General features: G+C 34.5%; 1 protein-coding gene across 1 annotated transcript in view; it reads right to left on the bottom strand.

Moving 5' to 3' along the window:
- The window catches only part of NBEAL1 (neurobeachin-like 1), a 173,940-nt gene that overhangs the window by 22,806 nt on the left and 136,723 nt on the right, over window positions 1–14,411 (bottom strand). The window contains exons 43-46 of the mRNA XM_008574031.1: window positions 10,988–11,105; window positions 9,791–9,888; window positions 7,258–7,374; window positions 3,360–3,449 (exon numbers count right to left, since the gene is read on the bottom strand). Of these exons, the coding sequence (XP_008572253.1) occupies window positions 3,360–3,449; window positions 7,258–7,374; window positions 9,791–9,888; window positions 10,988–11,105 (423 nt within the window). The remainder of the gene's footprint in view (window positions 1–3,359; window positions 3,450–7,257; window positions 7,375–9,790; window positions 9,889–10,987; window positions 11,106–14,411) is intronic.

Below are 14,411 nucleotides of genomic sequence, written 5' to 3' on the forward strand. Positions count from 1 at the left end.
TCGATCCCGTTACTGGTCAAAAAAAAAAAAAAAAAAAAAAAAGAAAAAAAAAAAAAAAAAAGAAAAGATAAACAAAACCGATAAACCTTTAGAGCTAGACTATAATCAAGAAAAAAATAGAGAAGACTCAAATAAATACAATCAAAAAAGAAAAAGGAGACATTACAACTGATACCACAGAAATACAAAGAATCATAAGAGATTATTATGAATAACTATTCACAAACACATTTGATAACACAGAAGAAACGGATGAATTCCTGGACACATACAACCTATCAAGATTAAATTATGAATAGAAAATCTGACCAGACAAATAATGAGCAAGGAAATTGAATCAATAATACAAAGTCTTCCATCAACGAAAATCGCAGGACCCGATGGCTCACTACTGAATTCTACCAAATATTTAAAGAAGAATTAATATCAATTCTCCCGAGAGTATTCCAGAAAATTGAGGAGGATGGCATTGCTTTCCAACTCATTTTATGAGTCCATCATTGCTCTGAGTCCAAAACCATACAAGGATACAACAACAACAAAAAAGAAAATTATAGGTCAATATCTCTCATGAACATATCTCATAAACATAGGTGCAAAAATATCTCAAATGTGATATTAGCACATCAAATCCACCAGCTCATTAATAAGATCATTCACTGTGATCAAGTGGAATTTACCCAGGGATGCAAGGATGATTTAACATAAGCAAATCAGTAAATGTGACACACCACATTAACAGAAAGACAGACAAAAACCATATGATCATTTCAACTGATGCAGAAAAAGCACATGACAAAATTTAACATTCTTTCACGATAAAAAACAAACTAGGTATAGAAGGTATGTACCACAACACATTAAAGGTCACATATGACAAACTCAAAGTTAACATCATACTGAATGGGGAAAAGCTGAAAGCTTTCCTCTCAGATCAGGAACAAGACAAGGATGCTCACTCTTGCCACTTAAATTCAACATAGTACTGGAAGTCCTAGCCAGACAATTTATAGAAGAGAAAGAAATAAAAGGCATCCAAATTAGAAAGGAGAAAGTGAAACTGTCCCTATTTGCAGATGATATAATTTTATAAAAAGAAAACACTAAAGATTCCACCAAAAAAAATCTAGAATAAATGAATTTAGTAAAGCTACAAATTACAAAATCAACATACAAAAGTCAGTAGCATTTCGATATGCTAATAGTGAACTATCTGAAAAAGAAATAAAGAAAACAATTCCTTTTACAATAACTGCAGAAAAAATAAGATACCTAAGAATAATCTTAACCAAGGAAGTGAAAGACCTCTTACACTGAAAACTATAAAACTTTGAAGAAAGAAATCAAAAAGAACGACACAAATAAATGGGAAGACATCCCATGTTCACAGATAGGAAGAATTAATATTGTTAAAATGGCTATTAGGCCCAAAGTGGACTACAGATTTAATGCAATCTCTATCAAAATGCCAATGACATTCTTCACAGAAACAGAAAAAACAATCATAAAATTCATATGGAACCAAAAAACACCCCAAATAGCGAAAGCAATCCCGAGTAAAAAGGAACAAAGCTGGAGGCCATCACACTACCTGACTTTGAATTATACTATGAAGCTATAGTAACCAAATTGCACGGTACTGGCACAAAAACACAGATCAATGGAAAGAATGGAGAGCGTAGGAATAAATTCACACACCTAAAAATAAATAAATAATAAATTCACACACTTATAGCCAACTGATTTTTGACAAAGGTGCTAAGAATACATATTGGGGAAAAGATGGTCTCTTCCATAAATGGTGCTGAGAAAAATGGATATACATATGCAGAAGATTGAAAGTTGACCTCTCTCTCACTATACCCCAAAATCAACTCAAAATGGATCAGAGACCTAAGTTTAATACCTGAAACTATGAAACTCCTAGAAGAAAACATAAAGGAAGTTTCTTAGGACACTGGTCAGGGCAATGATTTTATGAATAAGACCTCAAAAGTGCAGGCAACAAAGCAAAAATAGACAAATAAGATTATATCAAAATAAAAATCCTCTGCATAGCAAAGGAAACAATCAATAGAATGAACAGAGAACCTACAGGATGGGAGAAAATATATGCAAACTGTGGATCTGACAAGGGATTAATATCCAGAATACATAAGAAATGCAAACAACTCAACAGCAAAAAACCCGATTTTAAAATGGACAAATGATCTTAACAGACATTCCTCAAAAGAAGACATACAAATAGCCAACAGGCATATGAAAAAATCCTCAACATCACCAATTATCAGGGAAATGCAAACCAAAACAATGAGACACCACCTCACTCCAGTTAGAATAGATATTATCAAAAAGACAAAAGAGAACAAGTGTTGGTGAGGATGAGGAAAAAAGGGAACAACACACTGCTGGTGGGAGTGTAAACTAGTATAGCCATTAGGGAAAACAGTATGTAGGTTCCTCAGAAAATTAAAAATAGAACTACCATTTGATCCAGCAATCCCACTACTGGGTATATACCCAAAGGAACTGAAGTCAGTATGTTGAAGAGATATCTGCTCTCCCATGTTTACTAAAGCACAATTTACAACACCCAAGATATGGAATCAACCTAAGTGGCCAATAACAGATGAATGGATTAAAAAAATGTGGTAAATATATACAATGGAATACTATTCAGCTATAAAAATGATGAAATCTTGTAGCTTGTGGCAACATGAATGGACCTGGAGGACGTTATGTTAAGTGAAGTAAGCCAGGCACAGAAAGAGAAATACCCTATGATCTTACTCATAAGTGAAATCTAAAAAAAAAAAAGTTGATATCATAGAGGCATAGAGTAGAACAGTGGTTACCAGAGACTGGGGAGGGGCGAGGGGAAGGGAAAACAGAGGTTGACCAATGGGTACAAAATTACAATTAGATAGGAAGCATAAATTTTGGAGTTCTACTGCACAGCAAGCTATGGTTAACAGTTAACTTTCATACATTACACGATAGAGAGGCTTTTGAATGTTCTCACCACAAAGAAATGATAAATGCATGAAGCGATGGATATACTAACTACCCTGACTCAAGTTTTATACACTATATATATATCAAAATCTGACTGTACCTCATAAATATGTAAAATTATGATGTGTTAATTAAAATATATTTAAAAAATTAAAAAATAGTAACTACTTAAAAGCTGTGTAAATAGAAGATATGTTTGTGTACTTGGTCAAATTAATTTTATAAAAGTTTTCTCTATTATTTTTAAAAATGGCTTTCTAAAAATGCTATTTCCTCATATTTTTTTTTTTTAAGCTGTAATGGATATATATATGGCAGTGTGAAAAAAGTATAACTTGACTTACCAGTAACTCAGGGCTGCCTTGAGACATAAAAGAACGAGTCTGATTTTTGGGGACGATGGCCTTTAACAGTGGAATACCATCACTAATTCCCTATAAAATAAAAGAGGTTTAGTGGCTGGTTTGTACCTTTGTTAGGTACAAATTATTGGCAGCTTGTATTTCTTTAAGGAAAGATGAACCAATCCTGTGATACAGCATTTTATTCTATTGAAGCACTCAATCATTTAATTTAAAATGTAGGAAAGGAATCATATACCATGTTTGGATGGCATACCTGAAACTTCTAACTACTCTGCTGTTAAACAGAGATGTAGATTTCAAGGAGTAGTAATCATTTACATTGGCCCATGATTTCAGATCTTTCCTTTTCCTTAGCTATACTAACTTGAATATAGAGTAGAAAATATAGATCATATAAGAATATATTTCTCAAGTAAGTCAAATGGTGAAATCAGTAATAATTTATAGAAATTTTCTTTTGGGCCTAACTTTCAAAAAATAGACCTATTCCATTAATTGAGGTACTCCCTGAAAGCCACAATAGGACCAGAACATAAAGATAGTTCTCAGAAAATATCTGCCATTATCTTATTACAATGTGAAAAAGAACAATGACTTGAACTCAGCTCCTTGATGTGACAATAGTTCAGAAATGATACCTAACATTTATTTTTTTTAAATTTTTTTTTCCTTTTTGTCTTTTTTCGTGACCGGCAATGGATCGCAACCCTCAGTGTCACGCCCGTACCGGACCGGGACCGGCCACAGGATCGCAACCCTCGGTGTTGCTCCCGCCCCTCACTCAGCCAGTGAGCGGCCAGTCTGTATGTGGGATCCGAACCCTCGGCGGGAGCGCCACCGCGCTTCGCAAGCGGCGCACTACAGCAGTGCACCACCGGGCCGGCCATACCTAACATTTATTAGGTAAATGATAACCTAACATTATTGGGTATGTACTATGCACAAGGTGCTGTTCTAAGAGCTTTATAGGAACTAAATAATGAATTATAAAATTCATTATAACATAAAATTATAAAAAGTTAGTGCTTATCTCTTTACAGTTAATTAATCAAAAGAATGACTTGCATTTGAACAAGGCTAAATGAAAATGGTGTCTGAAAAAAATCCATTTATTAAGCCCTTGCTTTTACTACCACCTTCATTTTCTTTACCATTTTAACACCTAGGAAGGCCATCTCCTTTCATATGAATGTATCAGGAAATGCCTCTTGTGATGATGAAAAAGGATTAACAAGTTATTGGTACCCAAGGATACCTATAGTGTTTTTTATCCTACTCCACATACTGGTCCTAGGGGAAGCTACAGTGTGACATCGTGGGTACAGAGAGGGGCAAAGGTGTCACTACACTACAGACAGGACTCAGAATGTATAATCATATAAAAACAATGTCACAAATGATTACACATGGCAAAAATAGTTCTATAAGCATTATACAATAAATATAGTATTACATCTCTTTGGATTCCCTTACTGGCCAGATGCCAAAAAGTAAAAAAAAAAAATAAAGTAGCCTGTTTGCGAAGTTGGCTGTTAAATAAAAAATATATATACATAGTATTGCATCTCCATCAGATTAAGGGTCAAATACGGTTTATGAGTTGCCTTATGTGCAGTAAAGAATTAACACAGCAAGTCTGAGGCTGCTATCTTTAGAAAGCCTGTTTGCAAGGTTGGCCCTTGGCTGGCATCTGGGGCTTGGCTGGCAAATAGTTCCTTACACTAACATAAAACTTTCCCTTAATGATTAATGGGGGTTCATCACATCTAGACTGTTTGCACAAACAATATGGTTTATGCAGAATACCTGCTTTTCTTCTGACATCTGGAATTTTGGTATGTGCTAGGCAGAGGGGTGCATATGCTACCAGTCTTCCAATAAAAACCTTGGACACTAAGTCTGTAATGAGTTTCCCTGGTAGACAAAAATGTGTTTTCACATTTCATTACTGGAAGAATTAACCATGTCCTGTGTGACTCCACTTGCAGAGGACTTTTTAATGCCTGTGCCTGGCTTCTCCTGGACTTATCTCATGTGTCTTTTACCTTTGTTGATGTTGCTTTGTGCCCTTTCATTGTAATAAATCTTAGCAATCAGTGCAACTATATGTTGAATCCTGTGAGTCTTGCTAGCAAATCACTGAAAATGGGGGTGGTCTTGAGGACCCCCCCCCCACATCCTGGAAATTAGTTTTCATTTCTTTTATTTTTTTTCTTTTTTAATTCAATTTTATTTTTATCAAACTAACATGGACTCTGATGTGATCATTTAGTTTTCACTTCTGAGCATTGTTTCTATGTGTTCTGAGTTCTAGACAACCAACTTAGATACTTTTGGAAAACAACCAACTTTGTAGAGTTTGTACTGGTAAATATTAAATAACTATCTCAATCAACATCAATCTAGAAAAAGCGATAGATTAATTTTGAAGTTCTTTCACAAACATGTGAAAGTATATCTATACTAAAATACAGTGGTTCTTACTATGACATTGTTCATTTGAGTAAAATTTATTATAAAGCTGTAACTGTTAGAAACCTCATAAATTTTTTTTACACTAAATTACCAAAAAAATCTGTTGCCTTTTCCCATAGTATTGAACCTAAGAAACACATTACATCGATGCTCTAATGCAGGGTTTTACAAACTATGGCCTAGTGGGACCAATCTAGTCTTCTACTTGTTTTGTAGGCAGTGGGGAAGCGAAAAATGATTTTTGGATATTTAGATGGATACATTTAAAATGGTTATATACGTACCTACTTAACATCCTTGATTTTTTCCTCCACAAAGCCCAAAATAATAACTATCTGACCTTAACAGAAAAAGTTTACCAATCCCCTGCTGTACTGTACGAGAGATTTCTTGTTCTACGCATGTCTCCAAACTATTCTTAATAACCTTTTACCTTCCTTTTTCTTTTTACCAAAAGAGTTAACATTATGTCCTAACCAAATTCATAGGTATAAATGCATTTCATAATTACATTCTGAACTATTCAGAGTAATTCAATGTGTATATTTAAACATACGAATTTTTAATTTGAGTTTGAAGGTACTCTTTTTAATTACAGTATTAACTACTCCTATTTTACTTGACCATTTCTTCTGATACTATCAATTGACAATGTAATTTATTAGACCATATTTTATAGATGAACAGACATTATAATTAAAAACTATTAAAATATCATCTCCCTCTACATACAATCTCAACTGACAGAAAAATAATTCTCTTTTTAAAAAAATTTTTTTCTTAACTTTTTTAATAGACTTTATTTTTTTGAGCAATTTTAGGTTCACAACAAATTTGAGAGGAAGGTAAAGATTTCCCTTATTCCTTCTACCTGCACACATGCATAGACTCCTTCATTATAAACATCCCCCACCAGAGTGGTACATTTGTTACAATTGACGAACCTCCTGACACATCATTATCACCTATATTCCACAGTTTACATTATTTAGGGTTCATTTCTGTTGTGCATTCTATGGGTTTGAACAAATTTATGACATGTTTCCTCCAGAGTAGTTTTGCTGCCCTAAAAATCCTCTTTGCTTTACCTATTCATCCCTCTCTCCCCCCTAATCCCTGGCAACCACTGACCTAGAAAAAGCACTTTAAATCAATTTATTTTTCCTTGTCTGGAAAATGTGAAGTAGAAGAAAGCAAGCCAAGGGAACAGTTTAGATTACCACTCAGCAGCAAAAAAATCTTTCAATAAAAATGTTTTAAAAATCCAACAACAGATTACTGCAGTATAATTTACTATTTTGGATTAAATATAATCCTCCCCCTCCATTAAAGAATAAAATAAACTTTAGGGTATATAAAATTTATACAGAAAGCTCTTCGATATTACCACATTGAATATTACCTCTATAAAAAATGACTTGAGTTCAGGGAGGTGTTGAAATAGGTTTAGGGTTGAAGTGTCTGTTTTGGTCTGCTTCTGCACTGCTTCCTCTGCTGATAATCTAGGAGGGTGTGGTTCCTTGAAAATAATTTTAAGAAAAAATAATTCCATAATTATATTAAAACATCTCTCACTGTGTCCGTTCATACACATTGGTATCTAGCTACAATGGATTGCATATCATGCACTGTTGACAACTCTGGGCCTTGGCTCAGGCTATTTCTTCAGCAGATTCACTACCCTCTTCATTTTATCAAAACCTGCTTCTACTTTAAAGTTTTTCTTATTGAGATCTCCCCTAAATTTTTAAGTCATAATTAATTATTTTCTTTTATTATTTTCATCAGCAAATTACTCTAGTATTTTATTTGGTACTCATTTCTTTCTGCATTGGATTACATATAGTTGTTTATGGTCTGTCTTCCCCAATGAGGTTATAGGTATCTTAAAGCCAGAGATAAAAATCTCATTCATTTTTGGATTCTCAACATGTAGAACAAAATCTTAAACATGGTAGATGCTTAATAAATGTTTAGCAAAATTAAATGTATTAATCAAAATTCAAAATTTGAATTTGGGTAAATCTTTAATTCCTGAAATAAGAACAAAATATCAATACTGTGAGAATCAAATTATGGCTATTTCTGCATACTTTTCAAATAAATTATTATTCTTTCTTAACTTTCATGTCAAAGACACAGAACAGTACTACCCGTATAAATAAGAAGAAAAAGACAAATAAAATTAAAATTCCAAATTCCAATGGAACAGTTAAAATACAGTATAGAATTCTATCTAAAGGGGATTCTTTCATCTCTACCACAAAATATTACATTGTAGGCAACAGATGTGACAGCTGTAAGTACTTAAATATTCATCTCTTTATATCACTTTTTATGACAATAAAAAGTTTTATACTCTTATAAAACAAAAGAAAACTAAAGGTGATGAAAAAATATTATAGAATCAATTTCAGAGCCCAAGAAAGTGTTCTGTTTTATTGTTACTTTTGCTTTCTCACTATACCAGAAGGTAAGGGATAAAGCACTGACTTCCTATATGATTATTTTATAAAAACCAATTTTGGACGTTCCAAGTAAATCATAGCCAAGGAACAGTAATGATTATAAAGCTTAGCTTGATTACTGATTTGATATAAATATATCTGTAACCTAGAACTTAGATATATATACTACTGCCATAACAGCCGTGGAGATTTCTGTTCAACAAATATTTACTGTCCACATACTATATGCAAGAAAGATTCAAAGATGATTAAGAGAAGGTTGCTGCCTTTAAGATATTTACAATTTAGTGAGGCAAATGAATAAATATACAACTAACTAAGACAAAAAGTATAATAATTAGGTTATAAATAAAGTCCCATAAGAACACAGAATAGAGATCTAGTTTAACAGGGGGCTTACAGGTACTAATTCAGAGAAAAAATATGGCATGGTAGAAAGGCTTTGGATTTAGATGGTCATTAATATAAATCCTATTCCAGTCACTTTCTAGTTGTGTAAACTTAGAAAAAGTATTTAATTTCTCTAAGGCATTGTGGGCTAAGATATTACTTTCTATGAGGCTTGGCTTTATCATCTAAAAAATGAGGATAATTGGATGTTTACTGTGAGGGTGAGGTAAAGCAGCTCACACAGTGACAGTGATTTCATAAGAATCTACTTAATAAATTGTATATTATTGTGTATTTCTCATCTCTAAATCCATATACTAACAAAAATCAAGACAAATTAATGTTAGATTAACTTTTATAAGTCTAAACCTGTGTGCAATCAGGAAGATTTAACTTTAGATACTAGTATGGGGAAAAAAATAGTAATATTTAATAGTTTGATTCTTCATTTTATATATTCTATCATTTCATTCTTAGGACTAGGTTTGGGCACTGGATGGTTAAGCGCCCTTTTCGGGCAGAGGTCAGCTACTAGAAGTTTTACACATGGAACAAGTCCCAATTTAAGGAGTTTTAATGGCATACTCTAATATTCAGTTTTTCCTCCCTCAGAAATAATGTATGGTGACTGGCTTTCTGAGTAAACATAAATCCTTCTATGACTTAGAGTAATTGGCTATAAATGTGGATTTAACTGCAATATTTTATTTCAAAGCAGGAACAATAACTTAAGTCTATTTATTTTTAAGTGACGGTATAATTTTTTCTAAATTCTAGATGATAATTCTGAGATTTTTTGTTTGTTTGTTTTTTAAAAGATGACCAGTAAGGGGATCATAACCCTTGACTTGATGTTGTCAGCACTATGCTCTCCCAAGTGAGCTAACTGGCCATCTCTATATAAGGATCCAAACACGTGACCTTGGTGTTATCAGCACCATACTCTCCCAAGTGAGCCACGGGCCGGCCCTGAAATAAGGTTTTAAATCATTAAAATCCTTAAAGATACTGGTAATATTATTCCTTAGCAATTCAATTCTAGACTCCTTAAATTGTCAGTAACTTAGTATGTTTTACCTTTAATAGCTGACAAGGTGTTTGCCCAAAATTATTAATCATCCCTTCTAAGGCTTTTCTTTCCTTTTCATCTGTTAAGGCATCCAGATCCACAGCTCCTAAAATCAGGATAGGTAGTCAACTCACTATAGAGTGAAAAAAATCAGCAATCCACACCACTAATCAATATATCAGAGACTAATTTGCATATTTTCAACAAAATATTGTTCCATTCTTCAATTTATAAGAACTTTGTGAAGAGGCAATTTAAAAAAACCAAAACAGTAAATCTTCAAACAATATCTTAAGTAATTAAAAGGTATTTGGTATTCTACAAAAATTTCTCTTGGAAAAATATAAACTATACTCAAAAGTACACCTACTCGTTTTCTTCATGACAGTTAAGCTCAAACAAGAGTAATAACCACAACAATACTGCTTTAAATTACTGCTTAAAAGGTTGGGGAAGGTGATATTCTAGTTAACTGATCACAGACAGCCACACCTAATATGGATTTGTTACATGGCTAGTAACTGGCCAAAGTAGTTTAGCCCAAGCTCCTAACGACCATGTAAACCTACTACTTGAATGGATATGACATGGTAAAAATATGCTTGTTTGTTTACCAAAAGTCATGTGGGCTCTGCTCAAATTCACATAACTTTACACTATTTACAAACTTTAAAACTATTAACTCTACTTACGAATTAGGAAAGAAAGAACTACTTTTCAGCCTTTCAAAGCCAGCAGAACATGTCCTTGATCTGGAGCTAAATAATGTCACCTTATTTATCATTTGTAGAATCTGTTATTTGTAATTCTAAAGGCCTTCTCTTCTTTCAAAGCCCACTAACAATTTAATACTGAATATTTCATGTAGGACCTTACTGAACAGGACACATATGCCAGAGATCAAAAACTTTTATAACATTAATAACTGACATTTATAATTAGATTTAAATATATACACTATTTTTATCTTCTCTACTATTTCAAAAAAGTTCCCCAGCAGTTTCTTAATCTTTCAAATAGAAGTCTGTTTTTTTTTGTGTGTGGGTGGCTAGCTGGTGCGGGGACCTGAATCCTTGACCTCTGTGTTTTTTTATCTTAATGTAGTCTCTCTCATATTATATAGTTAGGCCCAAGACACCATATGTAAACACATATTAAACAACAGTTTCAAAATAGAGCAAGAGAAAATGTATATAGACTTATACCTTCATAACTACAGTAATAGAAAACATTGAGTGCTTCCACTGCAGCTGGCCCTCTCTGTTTATAGCCAAAAATCAGATCTATCCATTCATGAAGATGAGCAGAAACATATTCAGACTCCTAGAAGAAGAAAAAATTTAATAATTAATACAGAGATACCTTCCAACTACAATATAAATTCAGGCTCTTTAAAAAAGTAAGAGCAAATGAAACATTTCTACACACAAATCTTTCCCCTGTAAATAAGATTCCCTCAAAATCACACATTCAATATCTATTACATATATTAAATTCATATCTACTATAATGTAGACATATTTGTTAATATTGACATGCATCTCCTAATGGGTGAAGAAAATAATAGAAATATGCTAATATCAACAAAAAAGAGTTAATGATAGTTGTGGAATTCATCTTTGTGGTGAAATTTCTATTGAAATAGTTGTCTAGAAATTCAATTCAAGAAAAAAAAAGAAAAGAAATTCAATTCAAAGAAAAAATGAAACCACACGGGGATGGAAAAAATGGCTGCAAATCACACTCCCCCACTCTACCCACCCACCAAGAGGTAGACTCAGTGGCAGGCAGAGACCTCATAGAGCCCTGTTAGTGATGACCTGAAAGGCAGTGAAGAAATTGCTCCTGGAGACAGGAGAAAAAGGGACTCCTGTTTTAGTTACATGAAAGATAGCAAGGGTTCCTTACGAACTTGTGGATCTGGATGTGGAGACTTCCAGACAGAACATTTTAAAGTGGCAACTGGCTTCTTTTAGCTGCCTATGATGTAATGTGGGGGAGTAAGATTGGTTAAAAAATGAACTATAGGGCCAGCCCGGTGGCGCACTGCTACAGTGCGCCGCTTGGGAAGTGCGGTGGCGCTCCCACCGAGGGTTCGGATCCCACGTACAGATTGGTTCCCGCTCACTGGCTGAGCAAGGTGTGGGAGCAACACCGAGGGTTGCGATCCCATTGCCGGTCCCGGTCCGGTACGGGTGCGACACTGAGGGTTGCGATCCATTGCCGGACACGAAAAAAGACAAAAAGGAAAAAAAAAAAATGAACTATAGTCATGTGTCGTTTAACAATAGGGATACTTTCTGAGAAATACATCATTAGGCAATTGTGTCTTTGTGGCAACATCAAAGAGTGTACTTAGCTATATGGCACCGACTACTACACACCCAGGCCATATGGTATAGCCTGTTGTTCCTAGACCACAAATCTGTACAGCATGTTACTATACTGAATACTGTAGGCAACTGTAACACAATTCTAAGTATTTGTATATCTAAACATAGAAAAGGTACAGTAAAAATACGATATAAAAGATTAAAAATGGTACACTTGTATGGAGCACATACCACGAATGGAGCTTGCAGGGCTAGAAGTTGCTCTGAGTAAGTCAGTGAGTGAGTGGTGAGTGAATGTGAAGGCCTAAGACATTACTGTATACTACAGTAGACTTTATAACACTGTACACTTAGGCTATGCTAAATTTATATAAAATTTTTTTTCTTTCTTCAATAAGTTAACCTTACCTTATTGTAATATTTTTACTTTATAAACTCTTTAATTTTTTGAAACTTTTTGATTCTTTTGTAGTAACACTTAGCTTAAAATACAAATACATTATACAGCTGTACAAAAATATTTTATGTCCTTATTTTGTAAGTTTCTTTTCTGTTTCTAAAATTTTCAACCTTCTTTTTCACCTTCTAAGCTTTTTAAAAAAAAACTAAGACACAAACACACACATTAGCCTAGGCCTACACAGGGTCAGGATCATAATTATCATTGCCTTCACCTCCACATCTTGTCCCACTGGAAGGTGTTTGGGGGGAATAACACACACAGAACTATCATCTTCTATGATGACAATGCCTTCTTCTGGAATACCTCCTGAAGGACCAGCCTGAGACTCTTCTTGAGATGGTGTTACTCTTTTCAGAAATAGGTCCACGGTGGTTTGCTTGTTTTTTTTTTTTTCCCATCACAGATTTGCTTATAAGCAGATAATGCACCATGAACATTTCTTTGTACTAATGAGAACTTTTTGGTGTTGGAGTCCATGTTTTCAAACTTTTAAAGGAGCTTGTTGAGGTCTGCAAAAGGTTCTGCTAAATCCTTCACTGAGAATTTTCTTGGGAGGCTTTTCTTTCTCTTCTCCTGCAGTTTCCTTTTCTCTTGTCTCTTTTTCAGCTATACGTTCCCGTTCCATTTCCAACAACTCTTTAATTCCTCAGGAACCACCTTTAGGAGCTCCTTGTCATCTCCACCCACACCCAGGTTAAAGTCATTTGCCATCTCAATGACAGCTTTATTGATTTTTACAACCTCCTCATCCTTAGCAAATCCTCTGAAGTCCTTGACGAATTTCTTGAATGTCTTATTCCAGATGGCATGCATACACTCCTTGGAGACATCACCTCAACCCCAAACAAGGTCTTTGATGTAGTCATAGATGTTGTAATCCTTCCAGAATTACATCAATGTCTTCCTCAGTTGTAGCAACAGCCTGTGTGAAAGTTCTCAGGTAGGAGGTCCTAAAAGCTGCTATAACTCCTTGATCCATTGTTTGCATCAAAGAGATGGTGTCTGGAGGGAGAAACACCACTTTGACATTGGGATGAAGAGCCCCAATAAAAGGAGGATGTGTGGGAGCATTATCAACAATAAGCAAAATCTTGAAAGATATGTTATTCTTCAAATAGTACTTCTCCATTTCACTGACAAAGCAATTCGGGAGGACATCTTGGAAGAGAAGCTGGGCAATGCATTATTTCTTATTGCTCCTATAGAACACTGGCAGTGTGCACTTATTTATATGTTTGTAGGCCCTGGGGTTCCCACTGTGCCAGATTACAAAGGGTTTCAATCTACAGCCTGCAACACCGCCCCCAAGCAAGATTACTGTCCTGTCCTTAAAAGCCTTAAAACCTAGCACTGACTTGGCCTCCCTCTGACTGAAAGTCCTTTCAGGCATCCATTTCTAGAACAGGGAGATTTCACCCATACTGAAGATTTGCTCTGGCAAGTAATTTTCCTCCATAATCAGCTTATCTCAAGTTTCCAAAAATTCTTCAGCTGCCTTCCCATCAGCACTCTGAGACTCACCACTCACTTTCACGTTATGTAATGAATAATGATTCTCAAATTGTTTACACCAACCAGAGCTAGCAGTAGATTCAACATTGTAGTCAGGTCCAGCCTTTTCTTTCAACAAACTTTGCTTTGCCTATGATCATCATGGTGCTGTTTGGTCTCAACCCAGAGCATTAGATGTTTCTCCATATTTGATATAGGTCCTTCTTGAATTTTTGTAGTCTTGTTACCTTCAATGAAGCATATCCTTTAACAGCTTCCATCACTTTGTTCTTGTTTTTAAAGATTATAGCTATGGTGAAATGGGACATGCCTGACTTGCAG

Source organism: Galeopterus variegatus, unplaced genomic scaffold (genome assembly GCF_000696425.1).
Source record: "Galeopterus variegatus unplaced genomic scaffold, G_variegatus-3.0.2 Scaffold985, whole genome shotgun sequence".
In the NCBI taxonomy this organism is placed as follows: domain Eukaryota; kingdom Metazoa; phylum Chordata; class Mammalia; order Dermoptera; family Cynocephalidae; genus Galeopterus; species Galeopterus variegatus.